Below are 21,134 nucleotides of genomic sequence, written 5' to 3'. Positions count from 1 at the left end.
TGAAGCCCTCCTTTGGACACTCTGCAACAGTTTTATGTCCTTCTGTTTCTGTGGTGCCCCAAACTGCACACAGGACTCGAGGTGAAGCTGAAAGAGTGCAGAGCAGAGCACAGCAGTCCCTTCCCCTCACCAGCTAGCGATGCTGTGCTGCAGGCACCCCACGATGCAGTTGCTGCTCCTGGCTGCCAGGGCCCATGGCTGACTCACGTTCAACTTGCCATCGACCAAAATCCTGGGATCCCTTTCTGCAGGGCTGCTCTCCAGCCTCTTTTCCCCCAGACTGTCCATACAGCCAGGGTTGTCCTTTGCCAGGTGTGGAATGTGGCACTTGCTCTTGCTAAGCCTCATATTGTTGGGGATTGCCCAGCTCCCTGCTTTGTCAAGATCTCTCTGCAAGGCCTCTGTACCCTCCATGGAGTCAGCTGCTCCTCCCAATTTAGCGTCCTTTGTATACTGACTCAATATGTCCTCAAATCCTACATGCAGGTCAGTTAGGACAACATTGAAGAGAACTGGCCTTAAAATGGAGGCCTGTGGAAGGAAGCCTTCTGTGAAGGCTGAGTCCTTCATGGCCTGGACATGCTGGCACGGCTGTCTGCACCAGGGGGTTTGGTTGACTACCTCAGAAATGGAGAAGTTTCTCCCTGGCCTTTTTTCACAAGATTAGACTTGCTAAGGAGATGAGCCTGTCTGCCACATTTCCTTTCTCTGATTTCCTTCTCTCAGGTATCCAAAGACCATTTATATCTTTCTCTCAGTAAGTGGAGGAGAGGTAGATTTTTAAAAGCAAAGATACCTCTTTTTGTTATCACTATTGCTAATAAGAATAGTGAGCTTATATGATACCTTTGTGTGTATGGAACCTACAAGGTGTTTGATGTATCAATTTTTCTTAAGGCCAAGGCCATCTAATGCAATATATCTCAGCTATATGGACAAAGGAATAGTCCTGTATTTAATTAGAAACATGATATAAACTAAGTAAAAAGAAAAGGTAAAGAAGACAGCATGCATACTAGGGTAGGGGAAGAAGAGACAGGTGGGAAAAGGGCTGAATTGAACATCCTCTTCTCTTCTCCCAGGCAAATGTCCCAAATGCTAAGTTACAGAGCCAAGATCTTTGCATGGGTCATAGATTCTCCTTAGCAGAGTAACCCTTCTCCACTCTGCTGTAACCTGGTGGGTTTTGTGCTCCTGTCAGAAATGGGGGACATTGACTTGAATCCTGGTGAGACAAGAAGTCCCTAGGTCCTGAAATGCATGCCACAGGTGTCTCTACCCGTAGTCATGTGGCAGGGGTGCAGGATGTGGAAATTTTTAGAACCCTTGTCCTTTTCCCATGGATAACTTTTCATCAAAGTCTAGGGAGAAGGTAAAATTCACACCCAGGTCTAAGCTCACTGAACTCTTAACCTGTTCAGGCTCTTGGCATTTATGTACCACTCTCCAGCATTTAAGATGTTAACTATGGCTCTTTAAATTGCTGTTCTGAAAGGGCCAGATAGCAGCAGCTGCAGGGATTATGCTGAGGGCAATTACATAGCCTCTTTGGGTTTCCCATTATGTGTGTGTGCATAATGTTTTTGTTATTGTTGTTGTTTTGTTTTCCATGGGAGTTGTTGTATTAAAGAACAATCTCATAAGGTAGGGCTCTTGTGCCATTAAAATTTAGGTGTTCTTGTACCAGAGTGCAGTCTCTCTACGGATGACTTTACTGACATGTAACCAATCTGTGTTCTCTGGGAATAATTCTCAGGCTCCTCCTCCATTGCTCCCCTTTTAAATCCCTGTTTAAAAGATTGTCTCCTTTTAAGTTAGTGGTACCTCATGCAACTATTTTCTTAATGTTTTCAGAAAAAAGGCACTTGCATATACTTTTGGCTTTTATAAGCACTACCGCATAATAGGTTATCTCCTCTTGGCCTTGAGCAGAAAGATGGCTGAGTAATACACTCTGTCTTTGTGGTGTAGTAGTTGGTTGATTGCTTTCACCATGCAGACTTTTTATTTTTAATTTTTTTACAGGTTAATTTGTCATGGCAAGTTTGAGAAAGTGTATGTTGCAACTGGACAAGATGGTGTGCTTTATACATACATCACAGCTGTTAGGCTCAAAGACCACTAAAACCATGAAGATAAGTTTGGATGATACTGTTAACTATCTTAGTTGTAGTCTCTGTGGTAAGGAGTGAAATTCATATTACTTTTTTTTTTCAGCAAATACTTCAGCGTCTAGTCTGAAATGATTATCTAGATACCCTCAGGATCAGAAAGAGTGGGGTATCTTAAGGGTTATGACCTCTTTCTTGGACAAATGTAACATTCTGTAGCATCATTCTGTAATATCATTTCAGGTTGGATATTAGGAAAAAATTCTTCTCTGAAAGAGTGGTTAGACATTGGAACAGGTTGCCGAGGAAGATGATAGAGTCACCATACCTGGGGTTGTTTAAGGCAAGGTTGGATGTGGTATTTAGGAACACGGTTTAGTGGGTGACTTTAGTGGTAGGGGGATGGTTGGACCAGATGATCTTGGAGGTCTTTTCCAACCTTGATGATTCCATGTTTCTATGATCATTCTGCAAAGACACAAAAAATACATGACTGGTGGCAGTATCAAAGCACACACTCATACTGCAGATATGGCTTTTTCAGCTCAAAGCTGGCAAGCATGGCCTATTCTGGTGCCCATCATTCCAGCACTGGCATTGCTCTTTGGCAGTGTGTTTGATGCCTTCAGCCATTAGCCCCTCTATTTGCTAGTTGCCTCGCCGATATGATGGACTTGACCATCAAACTCCTGTCCTTGCTTTGACAGGCCTAGGATGTAGGAAGTGGTGTGCAACATTCCTCTCATGAGAGGGAGACTGGCAGTATGGAGTCAGATAAGAGATTTCCTCATATTTTTAAAGATCTTAATTTCTAAGAAATGGTTGCCAGATTCTGTGAATATGTATGTGATCATGTGTATATCAGTGAGGTACAGCTGGCTATTGTCATCTGTGAAGTACAAGAGATGCAACATTCTTATGAAGAAAGTAGCACTTGGGTTAATAACTGGCTGTTTTTAGAACATTTTCAAACCACTTATCTTTTTCATTAGGCAATTAGAATCCAGTACCAATTGTTTTCCAACTGAATCTTGTTGCAGGATGTTCCATTAGTAACAGTCTCATAAATGTGATTTGTGTTTCCTAGAGGTATTGTGACAATACCAGAATAACTACAGAAGAGCCTGCAGGGCAGGGGCCGAATGAGAAAGTTTTCAGGTATTTATCCTACCTGGAATGAGAAAGGAAATTGAAACAGTAAGTTTCCACAAGGGTAACAAGGCATTTTTTTTCCATATATTTGTTATTGTCACCTCTGTTATTTACTCCTTTTTTTTTTTTTTTTTTTTTTTTTTTTTTTTTTTTCAGAATTAAATTCTTTTCATTGAACTTTATGGCCTCAAGGAGGCCATCATCTGAACCTGAAAACAGACTCAATTATTGAATTCTTGATAAAGAGCAAAACTGTCTTCTCCCAGCTTCTCCTGTAGGCCACAAACCCCATTATTATATTGATTTAGGGATCTATTGAATTTACATTGTCGAAGCAAGCTGTATCTTGAAATCATTTATTACTGAATTTTGTTTTGATTAGGATTCACAAAACCAAATACAGGCTCTTAAATATAGCTCTTATTTAAACCAAAATGAGGAAAACAGTTACTTCCAAAGGCACTGAGGCAAATTGCTGAGTGGAAAACGCTGTCCAGCTATTTTCCTTTTTACAAATGAGGTGAGAAATAGATTATTTACATTTGGAGAATTATATCAAATGGACAGGAGTCTTATTGCTGTTTCAGTTATTGAAACAAGTAGAACAAAAGTACAAACACTCTAGTAATTACAGTGGATAAATTGTAAGGCATGGCAAGAAAAATCAATTAACTAATGAAACCAGAACCGTGCAAGGAAGATGCTGTCTCATTTCGCGGATGCTACCTTTCCCTCTCCTCTCGTGCAAAAACACAGTATGAAGCCAATGAATAAGACCAGCAGTTACAACCAGCCAAAATAGGGGAATTTCAGCGGTTCTGAGAGCTATGTATCATATTTACCTGCCATGCTCTGCTCTGTACTGTTGGACCCAAACCAGCCTCCATCATTGCATTTTGCATCTGTTTTTAGAGGTGCTGGGAGGATTACCATTAAAAATAAAAGTAATGCGATGTGTGATATAGAACTAGTTCAAGAACCAGGTCTATTTGTTGTAGTGAGTGCCCTAATCACTCTTTTCATGAGTGGTGTCTCTCTTCATTTATTTTAATTAAAATTTTGATTTACTTTTTGTTATTTAATGTGTTTCTCAGAATATACATTTTTCACTCTGATATTAGAGTCTTTAATGGGCAGGGAAACAGTATGGATTTGATGTTGTTACAAATGTAAAGGTCAGTAGAAAATTTCCTGAAAATGTTTTCCTTGTTAACCTGTTAATAGATTCTCTGACACTATGATTTAATGATATTTCTTCTGTCTCTGTAGGTAGCATCGTCAGACACCTCTTTCAAAGCCTTGATTATCTAAACATGCAGTGACTGTCTTTCCCCTGAGTTCATTTTGATTTGATTTACTCCTTGAGGAACAGTGCTTGCAGAACAACTTTTTTTTTTTTTTTTTTTTTTTTTTTTTTTTTTCCAGCTATTCATATTACTAACACTGTGTTCTTATGTTATTCTGAGCTTTTCAACATTTAGTTTACTTTGCTGATAGTCGATGGTTTGTAATTGATCAGGTTACAATACCATATGGTTGTTTATTTATTTTATTCATCAAAATAGTAATATACTTCCTTACAGATTGGCTATGTTATCTGGATCCATAGATTTTTTTTTTTTTTTTTTTTTTTTTAAGGGAAAAAATAAGAGTAAATTATGTGATCACTTTGCAATGTCTTCCTTGTTCCAAGGGCACTTATTAGCAAGGAACACAGCTCCCAGCAGCTATGCCTTTGGACTGTAACATGTTTTAATGTGTCTGAAGTGAACCATATATTGTCTGTGCTCAGCAAAAGTTGTGTTTATTCCTGCTAGGGCTTTTCAAGATCAGCAATGAATTTATTTCCCAAATATAAGTAATGTGTTTTTGTTCTGGTTGTGCTAAATGATTATAGAACTTCACAATAAGCTTTCTGTATTATTTAATTTCATGTGTGAAATGCTTTTCCAAGTATTCTGAAGTCTTCTTCCAATGACTTCAATGAATTTGTAAGAATATATATTTTTTCCTCTTAACCTGTAAATGCCTTAAGTAAGTAACTTCACTCTTACATTGTGTGAGCTACTGTAAATTCTTTGGGATTGGCATACTTTTATTATGTTTTGTGTGTCATACCACAACGTTATATAACGTTAATGGGCAAAACAAAGTAGAAAAGGGGAAACAAAGGTGAAAAATGACTTTTTAAGGGGATATGAGAGATTATGATATTAGGGGATATTAGAGCTTTTTCAGGGGATATTAGAGCTGCGATGAGGTCTTTTAGCTTACCTGAGTCCCTCTCCAAAATCTGTTGGTTCTTGCTTGCTGTCAGCAATGATGTCAAAATGGTCATGGTACCTTTCTTGTGGCATCTGAACCTGATAGTTTGAATCTTAACTCTCTACATGTTATAAAGCCTTTCAAACTTTTTTTTTTTTTTTTTTTTTTTTTTTTTTTAGCCAGATACAAAATTCTAGAATAATGACAGTTATATTTTTGCATTCACTATGCTTTGATTTATAGAGATATTAACAACATTCTGGAGTATCACTGATCTCTTGATTTCTGATTGTGGGACCACAAAGTATCATTTATTTATTTATTTATTTTATGACAGGAACAACTGTTTAACCAGACAGACTTAATCCAGTTCATATCTACAAATTGTGGGAGGCAATATTTTTTCTTATAAAACTTGGTCTAATCCCATTTAGTTGATGCCAATGTTTTTCCTGGCAGTAAATTGCTGGCATTCCTCTGCCAGCCCTCTAAATCTGTTTAAGGTCCAAATTTCATGTTTCATGAAGATGATCAGCATATTCAGTAGCAGCTAACACTGTCTTGCTGATGATGAAACTTCTGACTTCCTTGCTGAGAGAAAAGCTTTAAATCCAGAGTGTCTTTAGTAGGCAGAAAAAAAAAAAAAGAGTAAGTGAAATAAACAGAAGAGAGAACAAACATCCCACTAGGCTAAAGATTATTATTCCTCAATAATTTTGTTCCTGTCAGGCCTAAATACGTTCTTTTGAAATATTCATGTTAAGAGAGTTGAGTTAGTCTAACAACTAATGTATAATTACGTTAGTTTCCTCCTGTTTTGGTGTAAGAATTTAAATATCAAGAGCTTGTACTGTAAACTGTATCTTGTAGGTTTTGTTCTTCTGGCTCATACTTTGTAGAGTAGAAGGAATAAGTTGTCACTTGTTCCAATTCTTCTCTTTGCTGCTACATGAACTAGGACTGTAATTACAAACTGAAACACAAAAACCGTTGTAAGAGTACATCCCCTGTGTATATTGACGGCATGGGTGGATGGTTACAGGAAAACATTCTGGTTTAGAATGAGGTGAGCATCCTGCAATATAATCAGAGCTGGACACCTCTCTGATAGGCATGCAGTCTCCTACTGTGAGGAAAAAAAAAAAAAAAAGAATTTTATCCTTCAGAGGATCTGAAGAGGATTGGATTTTGTTGCTTGTAAGCTCACTGTCTGCCTGCTTGCCATATGAGAAAAGGTAGATGTAGGGTTCAGTGATTTCCTGTTAATGAGTTTGGTACTGATGAACAGATGAAGTTGGTGAATCTCTAACAATACTGCTTAGATTAGTAGAGATCTGAGAAGTATATAGTTTTGTAATAAATATTTGTTGTTTTTTACCTTTGAATATAAATCCATCTGCATTCTTTCTAGTGGATCCTAGATGTTTCTATATCTTCAGCTCCATGTGTTTGTAACCTTGTGTTTTAGACTGTTTAGCCTATTTTATTTGACAATAAATAAGGCTTTTAAAAATAGAGCTGTTAGGAAATTTTCTTCCAAACATGAATGAAACATTTTGATTTCTTGAAAAGCAAACTTCTTACACTTTCAGATACATCTTCCCTGAATTACTCATGCCTGAGATTTTGTTTGTTTCTTTGTTTGTTTTCTAATTGTGGCATCTTGTGTTCCAAACTGTTCATTTTTAATTTGGAATGAAAGAGATTTTACATGCTTTGAAATTTCCTAAGATGAGGAGAGAGTGATTCTTCAGCTGTTTTCTGCACCCTATCTTTACTACAGTAAATAATATCAATTTAAGGAAGATGGGATTTTACCTTAACAATGAACAGAGGTGAAAAGGTTGTTCTTTTGGTAGTATGGATATTTTCTGTTATTTCATCTGAATAAAAAGTTGCTCTAACAATGTGAATAACAGGAAGTGAAAGTCTTCAAAATCTAGAAAGTGTCAGGAGAAAAACAACTCAAGTGTTTTAGTGTTTGTTCCTTTATGATTATGATGAGGGTGCTTGGAACAAAATTTACCAAAGCATCAACATTTTCATGAAGCCTGTCCTGGGGGTTTTCAGGCCATCCCTTTTCAGCTGCTTTTCTATATTACACTGGTGGAGTGCCAAGGAGATGTAAACCAATATCATAATCTTAAACTGAAGACAGGCCTTTTGTGCTATTGTTTTATATTATATCAATACTGTAATACATATACATATTATTTTTGTTCCTTTATCTGCTGAATAAATTTGGTGTCAGTGAGCAGATGTCTCTGAAGTAGCAATGAACCAACTCCCATACAATCCAGAGTTTTTATTTGTTTGCCACTTCTTTCATTTCATCTCACTTTCAGACATGACAAATGACTAAATCAGCTTCAGTTTTATCTTTATAGATACTACTCCTCTAGTTAAAACATGCCCTTTCTTCTTCCAGCTCGATTAGATCTCTGAGGGAGTGCTTTTACCTAAGGGCCTGTGCTTTGTTGTTCTTCTAGTCATACTTCACCATACATCCCCATCATATATCTCTTGCATGATGTGAAGTTCTGTGTGAATAAAATGGAAAAATATCCTACCTCAGGCAGAGTACTTTCAGTGATTTTGTAAAGCATCTACATATATCTTTTAAAAGTTAATGATCTGCTGTAAATGTTACTAAATATTCACATCCATTAATGAAACAAACACTTAATGATTAGAACAGAAAGTCTTTCTAAGAGTTCACGTGCTCTGTGAATAAGTTTGAGCATTATTTATTTGAAAATTTTGCTGTTATTCCTCTTTTCCCCAAAGACCAATAGGAGAATTTAATTTCCCCAAGAGGAATCAATTGTTTTAGGCCTCAGTATCAAATTAATTGTTTCTGTCATTAATTACAATGCTCAGATGAACAGCTAAAATCATAATTTAATGATCTGACAAGGAGATGATAACAATGGAGTAAACAGAATATATATATATATATATATATTCCCTTAATTTTTAGTGCTTTGTGATAAAGCAATGTGCAAATAATTAGAAAGTAAAACTTGACATTTTTTTCTCCCATTTGCTAGGAGGCCACAAGATATTCAAATAAAATCCCTACTTGAAATTAATTTGGAGAATTAATAGTTCTTGGTAATAGTTCTTGCTAATAGTTCTTGGTAAATGTACAGAGGAAGTACTGTCCATGTTGTGTTGGTTAAATATATAATCCACAAAGTATTTTTCCTCTTTTTAATTGGGTATAGCTATTTTATGATATAAAATGTAAATTTAGTAATTAAGTTAGCAATTCAGAATTCTCTTTGTACTGCTCATATAATGGTCAGGTCTGCCACTGATCCACTGCAAGCAGGTAAAAGAATATAGAGGAATATTCTACTGTAACTATAGAAATAATCACCTGAGAAAGTAGCTAGTTAACATCTCCTAAGAATTTGTTTCAGGCACTGTAGTGCTTTGATGTTTGATGGGAAGTGAAAGAATGCACTCCAATAGAGATATACCATGAAGTTGGCCAGAATTTTTCAAGAACTTAGTGCACTGTTTCAATGATGGTTATAAGTACTACTGGCTTGTTTCTTTAGTAGTATTATTTGGCATATATATAGTGATTTTGCTAGAAAGAACATTAAAAATATCAATATGGAATACATTATGTTTCTAAAATGTTTATCTGAAGGAACTTGAAAAGTAGGAGAGGGTGAAAATATATCTTTATAAGCTGGATAATCCATAGGAATGCTCCTGTCTGATTTTATTTTATTTTTTATTTTTTTTCCCCAGTGGTGATTTAGAAGAAATCCTTGCTTTGTTATAAAGAGAGACAGATCAATCAAATACAAAGGCATAAACCTACATTCATCAAACAGCCCACAATATTAGGAAAAAAATAATAATAATAAAAAAGGCTTAACAGCAACAGTAATTTATGCTTGACCAATGAGTCCCCATTGCAACTCTGTGGCTGAGAAGAAATATTAGTTTTGCACATCTAAATAGGGAAATATTAAGTAGGAGAAGTTAGGTACTGCATTCATTAAGATTTCTGGGGGAGTTAGAATCCTTGTGCCACAGCAACTGAAATACAGACTGAAGAAATGGGAAGGAGCCAGGGGAAGTTTCAAGAGTGACTAAAAATATCCCTCACAAGATAATTAAGAAACTCCATCTATTTAACCCAAGTGACTGCATGACTGCAATATCTTATGCAACTGTGTATTTGGGGAGCAGATTTCTGATCGTTTTTTGTTTGTTTGTTCATTTATCAGTGGTTGAGGGTAAAAATATAAGTCAGTGCTTGTAGCTGATGCGAGTCAAATTCAGGTTAATAACAGGAAAAGAAAGATGTAAAAAAAAATCCATATTGAGAATAATTCACCTTTAGAAAATATTGACTAGGGATTTAGAAAAGTTGACTTAAATCTCTAAGCTTCTGCAAACAGAAATTTCAGTTTGCTTATACTTTGTAATTCAAGGGGTTGACCTGGAGGTTGGTGGTCCCTTTGCTGATTACAGTATTTGAGCTATGCAAATGTAAGTCAGTTGAAGACCTAGCTACTACGTATAAACTGATATTTAAAGGCCTTACTCTGAACATGGAACATTCCTACTATAGGTTTGTAGGTGACTTTTTTATTTTTTTTCCATTTCTTTGTTTTGTCTGAGTGCTTTATCTTCAGATTCATAAATGAGCAATACACAAAGAAAGCATTTATTTCTCAATTCCCTGTTCTGCTCTGGTTGTATATACAAGCAAGATTTATAAAGAAATTTTGAAACTGATAACTGCAAGAATATGAAGATGTTATTTCCCTAGTATACTTTACATTAAAAAATGGTTGTAGGAAGAGAAAAGGCAATGAGGAGAACAGATGATGAGGTTGAGGAGAAATAACCATAATTTAGGGGGATGTTTTACTGGAAAAGAGAAAATGGGATGAAATGGGACTTATCTAGATCAGACTTTCTTCTTTGTCCCATTTTATCAGTTTATTACTTTGAATATGAGAAATGATATAGAGAACATAAGATGCTTAAGCCATAGCTTCTGTACAATGCCTACATTTATGTCAAATGTAGATGACGCGGTTTTCTGCCTTGAAATAAATAAAAGTTGAGTTGTGCAAATGTAGACCAATTAATTAGTTGAATAATCACAAGAAACATCAATAGATGCACTGAACAGGCAAATGCAAATTTATTTTGGATTTTACTTTTAAAGCACCTAGCAGTAATTCTAGGTATTTTTACTACTCTTTTGCCTATGAAATATTATGGAAGTGTCTGTAATTTCACTTATTTTTTTCTTAATACTTCAAGGAATTTTCACATTCACTATTTTGATGGTATGAGCAGCAGATCAACTTGTTTAATATGTCTCCTCTATAAAAGTCTGGAAGAAAAGGATAGCAATTCTCCAATGTACCCAGATTTGTAGTAAACTTTCCTGTAATTGTGGTTATCTTACATTGCCTCTCAGAAAGGAGAATTCAGTGTGGTCCCACTGAATGGGTGGTTGTTCAGGACTGTGTTAGAGAAGTACATTTCTAATAATAATAGGTTTTATAAAAGATGGGATATGTACGTGGTAGAGGTGATATTTTGCAACTTCCAAGTCAAGGGAGGTGATTGACCCCTTCTACTCTGCCCTTGTGAGGCCCCACTTGGAGTACTGTGTCCAGGTTTGGGGCACCCAGCACAAGAAGGATGTGGGGCTGTTAGAACAGGTCCAGAGGAGGGCCACAAAGATGATCAAGGGGATGGAATGCCTCTTTTAAGAAGACAGGCAGAGAGAGCTGGCACTGTTCAGCCTGAAGAAGAGAAGGCTCCATGGTGACCTCATTGCAGCTTTTCAGCACTTAAGGGGGGTTATCAAAAAGATGTAGAGCAACTTTTTTCTCAGGCAGACAATGACACTACAAGGAGGAATGTCTTTAAACTAAAAGAGAGGAGATTTAGATTAGATATTAGGAGGAAATCCTCCACTCAGAGGGTGGTGAGGCACTGGCACAGGTTGCCTAAGAAGCTGTGGATGCCCCATCCCTGGAAGCATTCAAGAACAAATTGGATGGGGCCCTGGCAACCTGATCTATTAGGAGGTGTCTCTGTCCATGGCAGGGGGTTTGGAACTAGGTGATCTTTAAAGTCCATTCCAACCCAAGCCTTTCTATGATTCTACAATTTTAAGAAACAAAAGTCATTTATTGATTTGTAGTATCAGAACCCTTGATATGTATATGTTTTTTCTTGCAGAAATAGCCCTTGCACATTCAAGGATAAGCTGCTGCACACATGACACAATGCTGTTTGACTTCTAATTAGTCCTTCCAGCAAACATTATTTATAGAAGTTGGAGTGACATGATGTTGGAGATGAGCATGATTTCAATCCTGTGCTCCAAAAATATGGCCATTTATTACCAGAATGAGAAACAAATTAATTTCTAAAAGAATTTTCCATAAGGCTGAATAATGATAGGATCTCAGTGCATTCATGCGTGCACACATAGCCAACTTGCTTTATGATTGCACACTGAAGTGGCAATGTAAGTGAACAAAATAAGTGAATAGAAATTTGTATATAAAATATTTATTCATACAAGTGAATAAGTAGTTGAACTGTAATACATTTTTATGGCAGTTAATATTATGACTTCCAATGTATGGCCATGACAAAAAAAAAAAAGAAAAAAGTTTGTTTTTATCAGTAAAGGCTTCTGTGTGCTCCTTATTCTTTCATGTATTGTAAAGTTATGCAAGTTTCTGTCTGTATGTTCTGATAGTTTTTATTTATTTATTTATTTATTATTTTTTTTGGTCAAAATTACTTATAGTAAACATTTTTTAAAAATCGAAGTATGTAGAATCCATTTCAAAAAAAAAAAACTCATATAGAACTATGTATAATGCTTCTTTAGTAGAAAAATTACATTATTTTTTAAACGCATTTGAAAATTATTCAACTACTGTTCTGTCTTAATCATTTGTTGTTGTCACTAGATTTCAAGTGACATGATTTGAAATGAAATAGTATGTACCAGATATTGCAAATACTTTATATTTAATGAGAAGTTATTAGACTTTATTAATTTATTCTACCTCCTCCTGCTCAGCTGTGCCAGCTATTAAATACTTTTCATACTAAGTCATGTTCTGTTTAGCTTTTAAAACTAATATATACAGTGCAGGGAAAGAACAAAGCATTGAATACCTAGGTAAAATATTATTTGGTGAAGATGAAAGGACTGGAGTCAAGAGAATATTATCTGGAGAGAGAAAATTAAATTTATGGCATATATGCACATTGAAAATTGTTGAACCAAGTGTGACTTTGTACCAATTTATTGAAACAGATACTTTGAGTGTAGATGCCTTGTTGCTATCTGGTTTATGGTACTTAACTATCAAAATTTTAATGGAGCTGATTTAGCTTAGATTCATTTAAATGTATGATTATTGTGTGGTGACAAGTCGATCTGGCTGTTGAGAGAAGGAGGGAAAAAATACAGGTAAAATATTTTTCAAAAATATCATTATGTAGTTTATCTGCTTGGACCAAAAAAATCCATCAACAAACAACGAAAAACAAACAAACAACAACAACAACAACAAAACCACAGTGAAACTTGATGATATTTGCCAGTACTTCAGTCACAGTTTTGCCATGCAAATCAAGTTAGAGAGTGTCAAGTGGTTTCTGAGAACTCTGTGTGCATTTTTTTTTTCAGTTCTTCTTTGAAGTTGTCTTTGTCTGCTTTCTCTAAAAGTAGTGCTTTTGCTTTTAAATTTTAAATTGATTAAATTCTGTTTTCAAAGCCTTTCTTTCTGTAACCTGCCCAGAGCTGTTGACTTCTGATGTGCAAAATTAATCACTATACTTAACTACAAAATTACTACAAATATCTGCAAAAGGGTAAATGTTTGGAAACTGCTTAGATGACAAGTTTCTGGAGACTTAGCAGCTTGAGAATTCATGATTAAAAAGGCTTCAACTCATCCTGAGAAGGTGTAATTTTAACTAAAAATTATTGTAAAGAACAGCAAGAAATGGTAGTGTTATTCAAAAAAAAAAAACAGAAAGAAAGAAAGGAAAAGAAAAGAGAAGAAAAGAGAAGAAAAGAGAAGAAAAGAAAAGAAAATAAAAGAAAAGAAAAAAGAAAAAAACGTAGATTTCCAAACACTACAAATGGGAACACTTTGAACTGCTTGTTCAGGTGCTTATCAAAATGTTTTTTGCTGGAAATATATATATATATATATATATATAAATGATGGGTTACTTTTACTTGAATCTAATATCATTTCCCTTATCTTTTTTTTTATTTTATTATTTTGATGACAAACAAAATAACATGTTTTTGTTATGGACAGGAATGCTGGATTTTGGGTGGTTCTTGGCCTTCACATAATCTCTCCCAGTTTGTGAATGCCTCAGGGAGAAAGTAGATGAATGTCCTGTCGTTATTTTTGTTACTGTCTCTTGAGGGCAGTCACATGCTGCAGCACTGGCCACTAGGAAAATGGTAAAGCTGAGGCTTCTAATGTGAAATCTTGCTGTCGCTGCTTCTGCTTAATGAGTAGAAGAAATATTGGTAAAAGTATCAGAGTATAAACATTATTGCTGTTATGCAGTAGGCTTAAAATTCCTTTCATGGAACTCCTGGTGAACAAACATGTAAACCCTTTGGTGTCCATAGTGGAGGTTTTCTGGATTATAGCAATTAAGGAAATAGGGATTTGTGTAGAAACAACTGATGGACCACTGAGAGAATAAGCAGCCTCTGGGAAGCTGTAGGGAAGGTGGACATGATGAATTTAGGTAATCAAGCCAAAGGTCTAAAGCTGTGCTGCCTACTTCATTGGGAGCTGTTGTGCTGGGTGTGGGTTGAAAGAGTGTGGCTGATTGCAGTGATCACACAAGAAACGGGAGCTTTCTCTTTGCAACAAGCAACTATGGAAGCACTGAGAAAGTGAGATGTGACCAGCAGTGGAAATCTATCATTATCAGAGACAAAGGCTTTTAAATATATTTAGAGGATTTTTGTTGAACAAATTGTAATAACTTCAATTTGCCAAGAACAGCTCCAGATAATCTAATACTCATAAGATAATACAGCAATGGCATCTGTGAGAGAAGAAAAAACAAACCAACAAAAGATTCACATCTGCTAGACTTCTTTATTTATGTGCTGTTCTAGGAGAAAACTTCAGCTTAGGTATTTTCCCTTAAATTATATGATGTGTTAAACCCTTTATGTGAGAGCATCTATGTGGTTGAGTATTGCAGTAGAACAAGTTAGTGTCCTTACTTTGGTACTGCCATTGTTCATAGGGGCAGTAAGGTCAGGACTGGGTCACAGGGCGGGCCCCGTAGAAGACTCCTTGAATACAGGAATGGCAGATGACAATAAATGGTAATTCTGAAGTTTTTCTGAGTTATGCCAGTATGTATCTCAGACCAACACAGAGACAGTTGACAGAAGCTCTTTTTCATTAGTGTAACTGTCTTCACAAAAGTATTTGCTAGGGAAAGCTGAGCAATATCCCATTGACTTGACTTGTCACACCGTGTCTCTTTGCTGAAGACCTTATACATGTAGTTATGTTCAGAGTTGACACACAGGATACCTGAAAAATATACTCATTTACATTTAAAAACTCACTTTGTGAGATGTGAGAGTTCAGTCTGTTGCAGCTCAGGGATCAGGAGATTGGCAGGATCTATACATTAAAGGAAGGACTGTTGATTTACCTTCAGCCCCATTTTCTCTCATAAACTGCCAGCTTCAGAACTAGAGAAAACACGGTGAGACAAATTCAGAAAGGTGGAGGATGGGGGTAGGATATAAAAGTGGAATGTTTGTGGAAGGCAGAAAGAATTTATTTTGTTCACCTCTACATAAAGTAAGAAGTTAAGTGGTATGAATTTTAGATATAAATGCATATGTAGATATTTCTCATGCATTTACATTCATGTTTCCACTTATTTGTTACACTGAGGCTCTTCCCGCAGAATCACAGAGTGGTTGAGGTTGGAAGGGACCTCTGGAGGCTTCCTGATGTTCAGAAGGAATCTCCTGTGTAGCAGTCTGTGCCCGTTGCCTCTGGCACGTTCACTGGGCACCACTGAAAAGAGATTGGCTCTGTCTTCTTCACATCTTACATTCAGATAAATTAACTCCTAATTAAAAAAATAGAATAAATTTCTCCCTGTCTTTTCACCTCAGAACATCTTATAGCCCTGCAGAGAGCTTTCAGGTACCTGCTTAGATACTGATTTTTAATACAATTTTATTTATTTTTATTTTTTTCAGATGGGCCCATTTTTTGCTAATTCAACATTCCAGTCCAAAATAACAGAAGAAGCTGATATAGTTGTTGGAATATGTTATATGGTATTTGGTAAGTATGATGTTGTAATATAAGTGCTTATAGATATTTGTCAGCGTTTGATGTGGTGAGGAGAATGAAGCAACCTTAAAGGTCAAGTTTGTTTCTGACAGAGATGAATTTCTGTGTTTTCATAAAAGGAGAAAAAAGTATAGGGTAACATCATTAAAAAGTTGTAGCCTGTGTTTTGTGTTAGGAACAAAAACTTTCATCATTGTCAGGAAGATATCTGCTGGACAGGAATGCTGGATTTCAAGGCCCTGGCAGTTCTTGGCATCCATATAATCATCATTAAGTCTAAGCAAGAGATTGCCTGAAGTATAATTTAACATTTATAATAAATATACCTGAAGTATAACACCAAAAGCTGTAGTCATCAAGTGTCTGGGAAAGGTGCCAGAAAGATCAGGTTTATGGCTGACATCCCCAGCCAATGCATTAGAAAGTGAGATTTCTGGAAAATGAGCTATGCTGATAAAGAGGAGGCAAATTTCTCCTCCCTAGTCTTGGTCTAACAGGAGAAAAATTCAGATCCACTCCAAATGGTATTGGTCGGTATAACCATGAGTTATAGGAAAGGAAAGGCAACACTTGCACCAGGAGAGCAATGGCCACCCTGGCTAAGGAAGGTTGACGTCTGGTGCTTGAGAAGATGGTGGAATATCCTAACAGGAAAAAGAATCCTCCCTGGAATTTTACGTCTCTAAGGCAACCAATATTGGCACTGAAGTATCGGATTAATGCAAGATAAATATAGTGCCAACTAAAAGTGAACCCATGTCTCTAATTCTTATTGATTGTCAATGAATATTGACATCTCAAGATGTTTCTTCAACACGTTGATTAAAAAATGTTGGTGAATGTGAGCACTCTTTCTTTTAGAGTGTAGTTTTATATGGACAGCTGAGTTTGAGAGGAGACTAATATCCCGGCTGGACAATGCAGATCAATTTAGAGAGAGAAGTCCCTGCAGTATTTGTACTCCTGAATTTGCAGAGATTTTTCAGCTAACAATAAAGATATTGCAGAAACCTGCATTTTTTCTCCCACCAGATGGACTTGAAAAATTCTGATGTAGATTTATTTCTGCTTTTGGTGTTTTCTATGCTATCAACAACAGATAAAATGCAGAACTTTGTACTGACAACACTGCTGGTAAAATACTGAAAACTTCATTTGTGTCTGCTCCTTGCACCTCCTCTCCCACCTCTGCTCAGCTAATTGTACACCATAATGTAGCAACAGAATTTTCCCTTTCTGGGACCCTTGAGAATCAGCCATGGTCAGATCATTGAGTCTCTTTTCAGGCTTTGTGTCTAGCATCTATGGTGTCAGTTGTACCAGAGTTCCTGGAGAACCCTGACTAGGCAGATCCAGATAGAGTATGTTCACAGGACCATAAAAAATGGTTTGATCCCAATAGAGAATCCCATTCATTGCTGACACCTCACAGCGACAGAAATGTTAGCATAAATTTCTGTACAAAAATTATTCCAGAAGTAAAATTCAATGGGAATGAATGGCTTTTGTCTCTCCAGAAGGCTTTAAATAAGTATCTTAAATGGGCTTAAGGAGATCAGTGATGGAAAGGAATTCAGCCTCGCTGCTTAATGTTATTTGTGAATCTGCCATTCCCTTTAAAAGAAAATATCATAATCTGTAGAATATTTGGGAAATTACCTCTTTATCTGTTTATCTGATACGTTACCAGTTTATCTGATAAATGTTACCACAATGGCAACACATTATTCCAGGACAAGAAAAAAAAAAAAAAAAGGCTAAAAGTAAATGTTTCTTCATATTGTGTGTTTCTCTGCAGGAATTTGCTCCTTGTGTGGGAACACTATTCTCCTATATGTCTCCTACAAGAAAAAGAATTTGCTGAAACCAGCAGAATACTTCATTATTAACCTTTCCATCAGTGACCTTGGTATGACTCTGACATTGTACCCTCTAGCTGTAACCTCCAGCCTTTCACACAGGTTTGTTCACTATGCACATGATATTTAACATCCTCTGGAGGTCTGTGTCAGTGAAGAAGACTGAATTACTCTGCCACTTTTCTTGTCATAACAGTGGAAAATAATTAGAATGACTGAGAGTAGTATGCTATGTAACAGCAACTTTATAGACTGCTGGTGTTAATTAGCATTCATGTCTTTTTAAGTTTCCTATCATCTTGATTTCTGCAGGGCTGAGATTTTGTTCCAAACACCCACTGTTTTTTTCACTATCTACTGCATTTATTCTTCATGGGCAGAATTATTTAAGTGATGGTGATTTTTATTTATTTATTTATTTATTTATTTAAGTTAGGCAGTGAAATTTAGTAGCATAAAAAGAAAACCCTGAAATCCTGAATTTACTGATGACCCCCAAAAGTAGTGGTAGCAATGGCAAATAGAAATTTAATATTCTGGATTAATTTTTAAGCCAATACTCTGAATTTAGAACTCTTTAATTCCTTTACCACTTCTGTCCACTTTACTCATATTAATTCAACCTATAATCATTGAGAAATATTTTTTTTCTTTCTTTTTTTTTTTTTTAACCTTCTTTGAAGTTTGGTAAAAAAGTTTGGTATGCTGACTAATGAATACTATGTCTTCAAAATCTAGAATGGGAATTTTGACAACTGCTACTGCAAATCATGCATGTGTCTGAATAGAAAGTGAGGAGGTACATTGATTCAGTTCAAATTTCTATTCCTCTGAAAAACATGCACAAGAGAATCTGTTGATTTTGATGAAACCTAGCTTTTAAAAAATACCTCATTCGAGTGGAAATAATAATGAGTATTAATTTATGACCTTAGCCTACTAGTGATAAGAATCACAGAATCATAGAATCAGAATCAGAATCACAGAATGGGCGAGGTTGGAAAGGCCCTCTGAAGATCATCTAGTCCAACCCCCCTGCAAGTATCTTTTCTGTAGCTGATCATTGAACAACTAGTAATTTGATCATAAAGTTTTATTAATTTTTTATGGCTACATGTATACATATTCCTACCATGTAGTATTGCATTTAAGAAAGAGAGATATCATCATAGTATTAACTTTCTTGGTTATTTGCCAGGTGGTTGTATGGGAAACACATTTGCTTGTTCTACGCATTTTGTGGGGTGCTGTTTGGCATTTGCAGTCTCTCAACACTGACTCTACTGAGCACTGTGTGCTGCCTCAAAATTTGTTTTCCAGCTTATGGTAAGCTACTGTTTCTCTTTTAGATCTTATTTTTTCATGTGAACATAGACAACCATTTCTGAGTTGCATATCCTTGAATGTTCTTTTAGAAGAGATCTTTTCCATCCAGTCAAACAAGTCATTTTGTGTGTGTGTGTTTTATCACTCATAACTAACTGTAAGGCTTATTCCCCATACTCCATAATTATATATGGAAATTATTATTTTTAAGGTCTTTTAACTCAGGTGGCAATTTGGAGGTATGGAATAAGAGTTCTGAGCTGAAAACAAGGCTAGCCTGAATAAACTAATCATTTCAGAGTTTATTGCTATATTAGATAAAGAATTATTCATACAGATTGATGTTGATATAAACAGCTGGTACTATTCCTCTTTCTGTTAACCCTATTTGTAAGAGGAAATATTTCAAATAACAACTTTGTCTTTAAATAGTACCTCACAATCAACTAAAAAATCAGAACGTTTTTGGTTATTTAAGAGACAGAAGTGCTAGCTGGCTAATGGTTTTGAGCATCTGAGGAATGCAAATCATTGTTAGGCATACTATAAACACTGTTTTAACATATGAACAACTTGGGACAAAAATAAACACTACTAAAGATTAACGTTTCTACTACAGCATTGGTCTGGAAACACATCCCTTACATTTCCACTTAAGAGCTCAGATTTTAGGGATATTTCCGAATAGTCTTATAAGAAATTCCTATTTTTTTAATGGAGTTCATGGAAATTTGAAGGTATGACCTGAGGGAAAATAAAATAAAATAAAATAAAAATCTGCTTTTGGACATTCACACAAATCCTTATTATTTTTTATTATATGAAAAGCAAAATTTTTATTTTTCCAGGATTAGGACTAATAATCTTATCTCTCAATCGGGAAATAAATATGATTCTGTTATTTTTTTTTTCACCTGAAGTACTGTTTGTATGGATTGTGTGGTTCCTTTTTCCTGCTTCCCTATTAAAAAAATAAAAAGAAGAAGAAAAAATGTACTGATATGTACTTGTAAAGAATCTCCCTTTTTAGGTGTTCTTTAGTGTAGAACTACTTTGAAATTTGTGCCCAACATAAACCAAATACCATAATACCAAAACATATGTCATAGGCTTGGTTTCATTGTCTTGTGATGAATTTTTCAGTGCTCAACACTTAGTCCATATGAGCGCTACTTGTAGAGCAAAGCTCCGCTGTACTGTGTTAATCTGCTCAGAGAAAAAAAAGACATTACAATCATCAAAATGCTTACAATTTGTGTTTAAAATAAAACAAAGCAAAGCACACACATACACAAAACAAACAAACAAAAAAATCCCACAACCCAATATCCCAATATCATATTCAATAGCAAGAGGAATGGAACATCATTCAGTGTAATGGCTGGTGAATTCAGCCTATCAATTGCCTGGCAGTAGTTAAGTTGCTTTGAAGACAATATTTTGAGAAGCAAACCTCTAGAAGGTTATAAAGATTTATCCTCAGGCAAAACAGAGAACAAAAATCCAAACATCCAGTGTGCAATACAAGAGGCCTATTAATAAACCGTTGAATTGTTCCAATTGTTAACTGGAGCTTACAGCATTGCTGTGTGATGATCTTCACTGATTATTTTGTGTCTTCCAGGCAACAGGTTCAGGAGAGAACATGGACAAATCTTGATAGCCTGTGCTTGGACCTATGCAGCAATTTTTGCCTGTTCACCCCTTGCTCACTGGGGAGAATACGGAGAAGAGCCATATGGCACAGCTTGCTGCATTGACTGGCATTCCACCAACATAGATGTCATGTCCATGTCTTACACTGTCGTTCTCTTTGTTTTCTGTTTTATTCTCCCTTGTGGAGTAATCATCACTTCCTACTCACTCATTCTGATAACAGTGAAAGGATCCAGGAGAGCAGTGGAGCAGCATGTCTCTGGCCCCACCAGGATGAACAATGTGCAAACCATTACTGCCAAGGTATTTGGCAAGCTGTTTTGGCAAGTATTTGGTGTTTGGCAAGTATTTGGCATTTGACAAGTATTTGGCAA

At 35.9% G+C, this 21,134-nt stretch overlaps 1 protein-coding gene across 1 annotated transcript in view; it reads left to right on the top strand.

Annotated features, from left to right (window-relative positions):
* LOC118162574 (opsin-5-like) overlaps positions 1-21,134 on the top strand; it is a 41,933-nt gene that overhangs the window by 5,179 nt on the left and 15,620 nt on the right. Inside the window, exons 2-5 of the mRNA XM_035318806.1 lie at positions 15,823-15,910; positions 17,718-17,880; positions 18,977-19,104; positions 20,729-21,063. Coding sequence (XP_035174697.1) covers positions 15,823-15,910; positions 17,718-17,880; positions 18,977-19,104; positions 20,729-21,063 — 714 coding nt within the window. The remainder of the gene's footprint in view (positions 1-15,822; positions 15,911-17,717; positions 17,881-18,976; positions 19,105-20,728; positions 21,064-21,134) is intronic.

This window comes from Oxyura jamaicensis, chromosome 2 (genome assembly GCF_011077185.1).
Source record: "Oxyura jamaicensis isolate SHBP4307 breed ruddy duck chromosome 2, BPBGC_Ojam_1.0, whole genome shotgun sequence".
Taxonomy (NCBI): Eukaryota; Metazoa; Chordata; class Aves; order Anseriformes; family Anatidae; genus Oxyura; species Oxyura jamaicensis.
The sequence above is the reverse complement of the archived record's forward strand: the minus strand, read 5'-3'. Positions and strand labels throughout refer to the sequence as shown.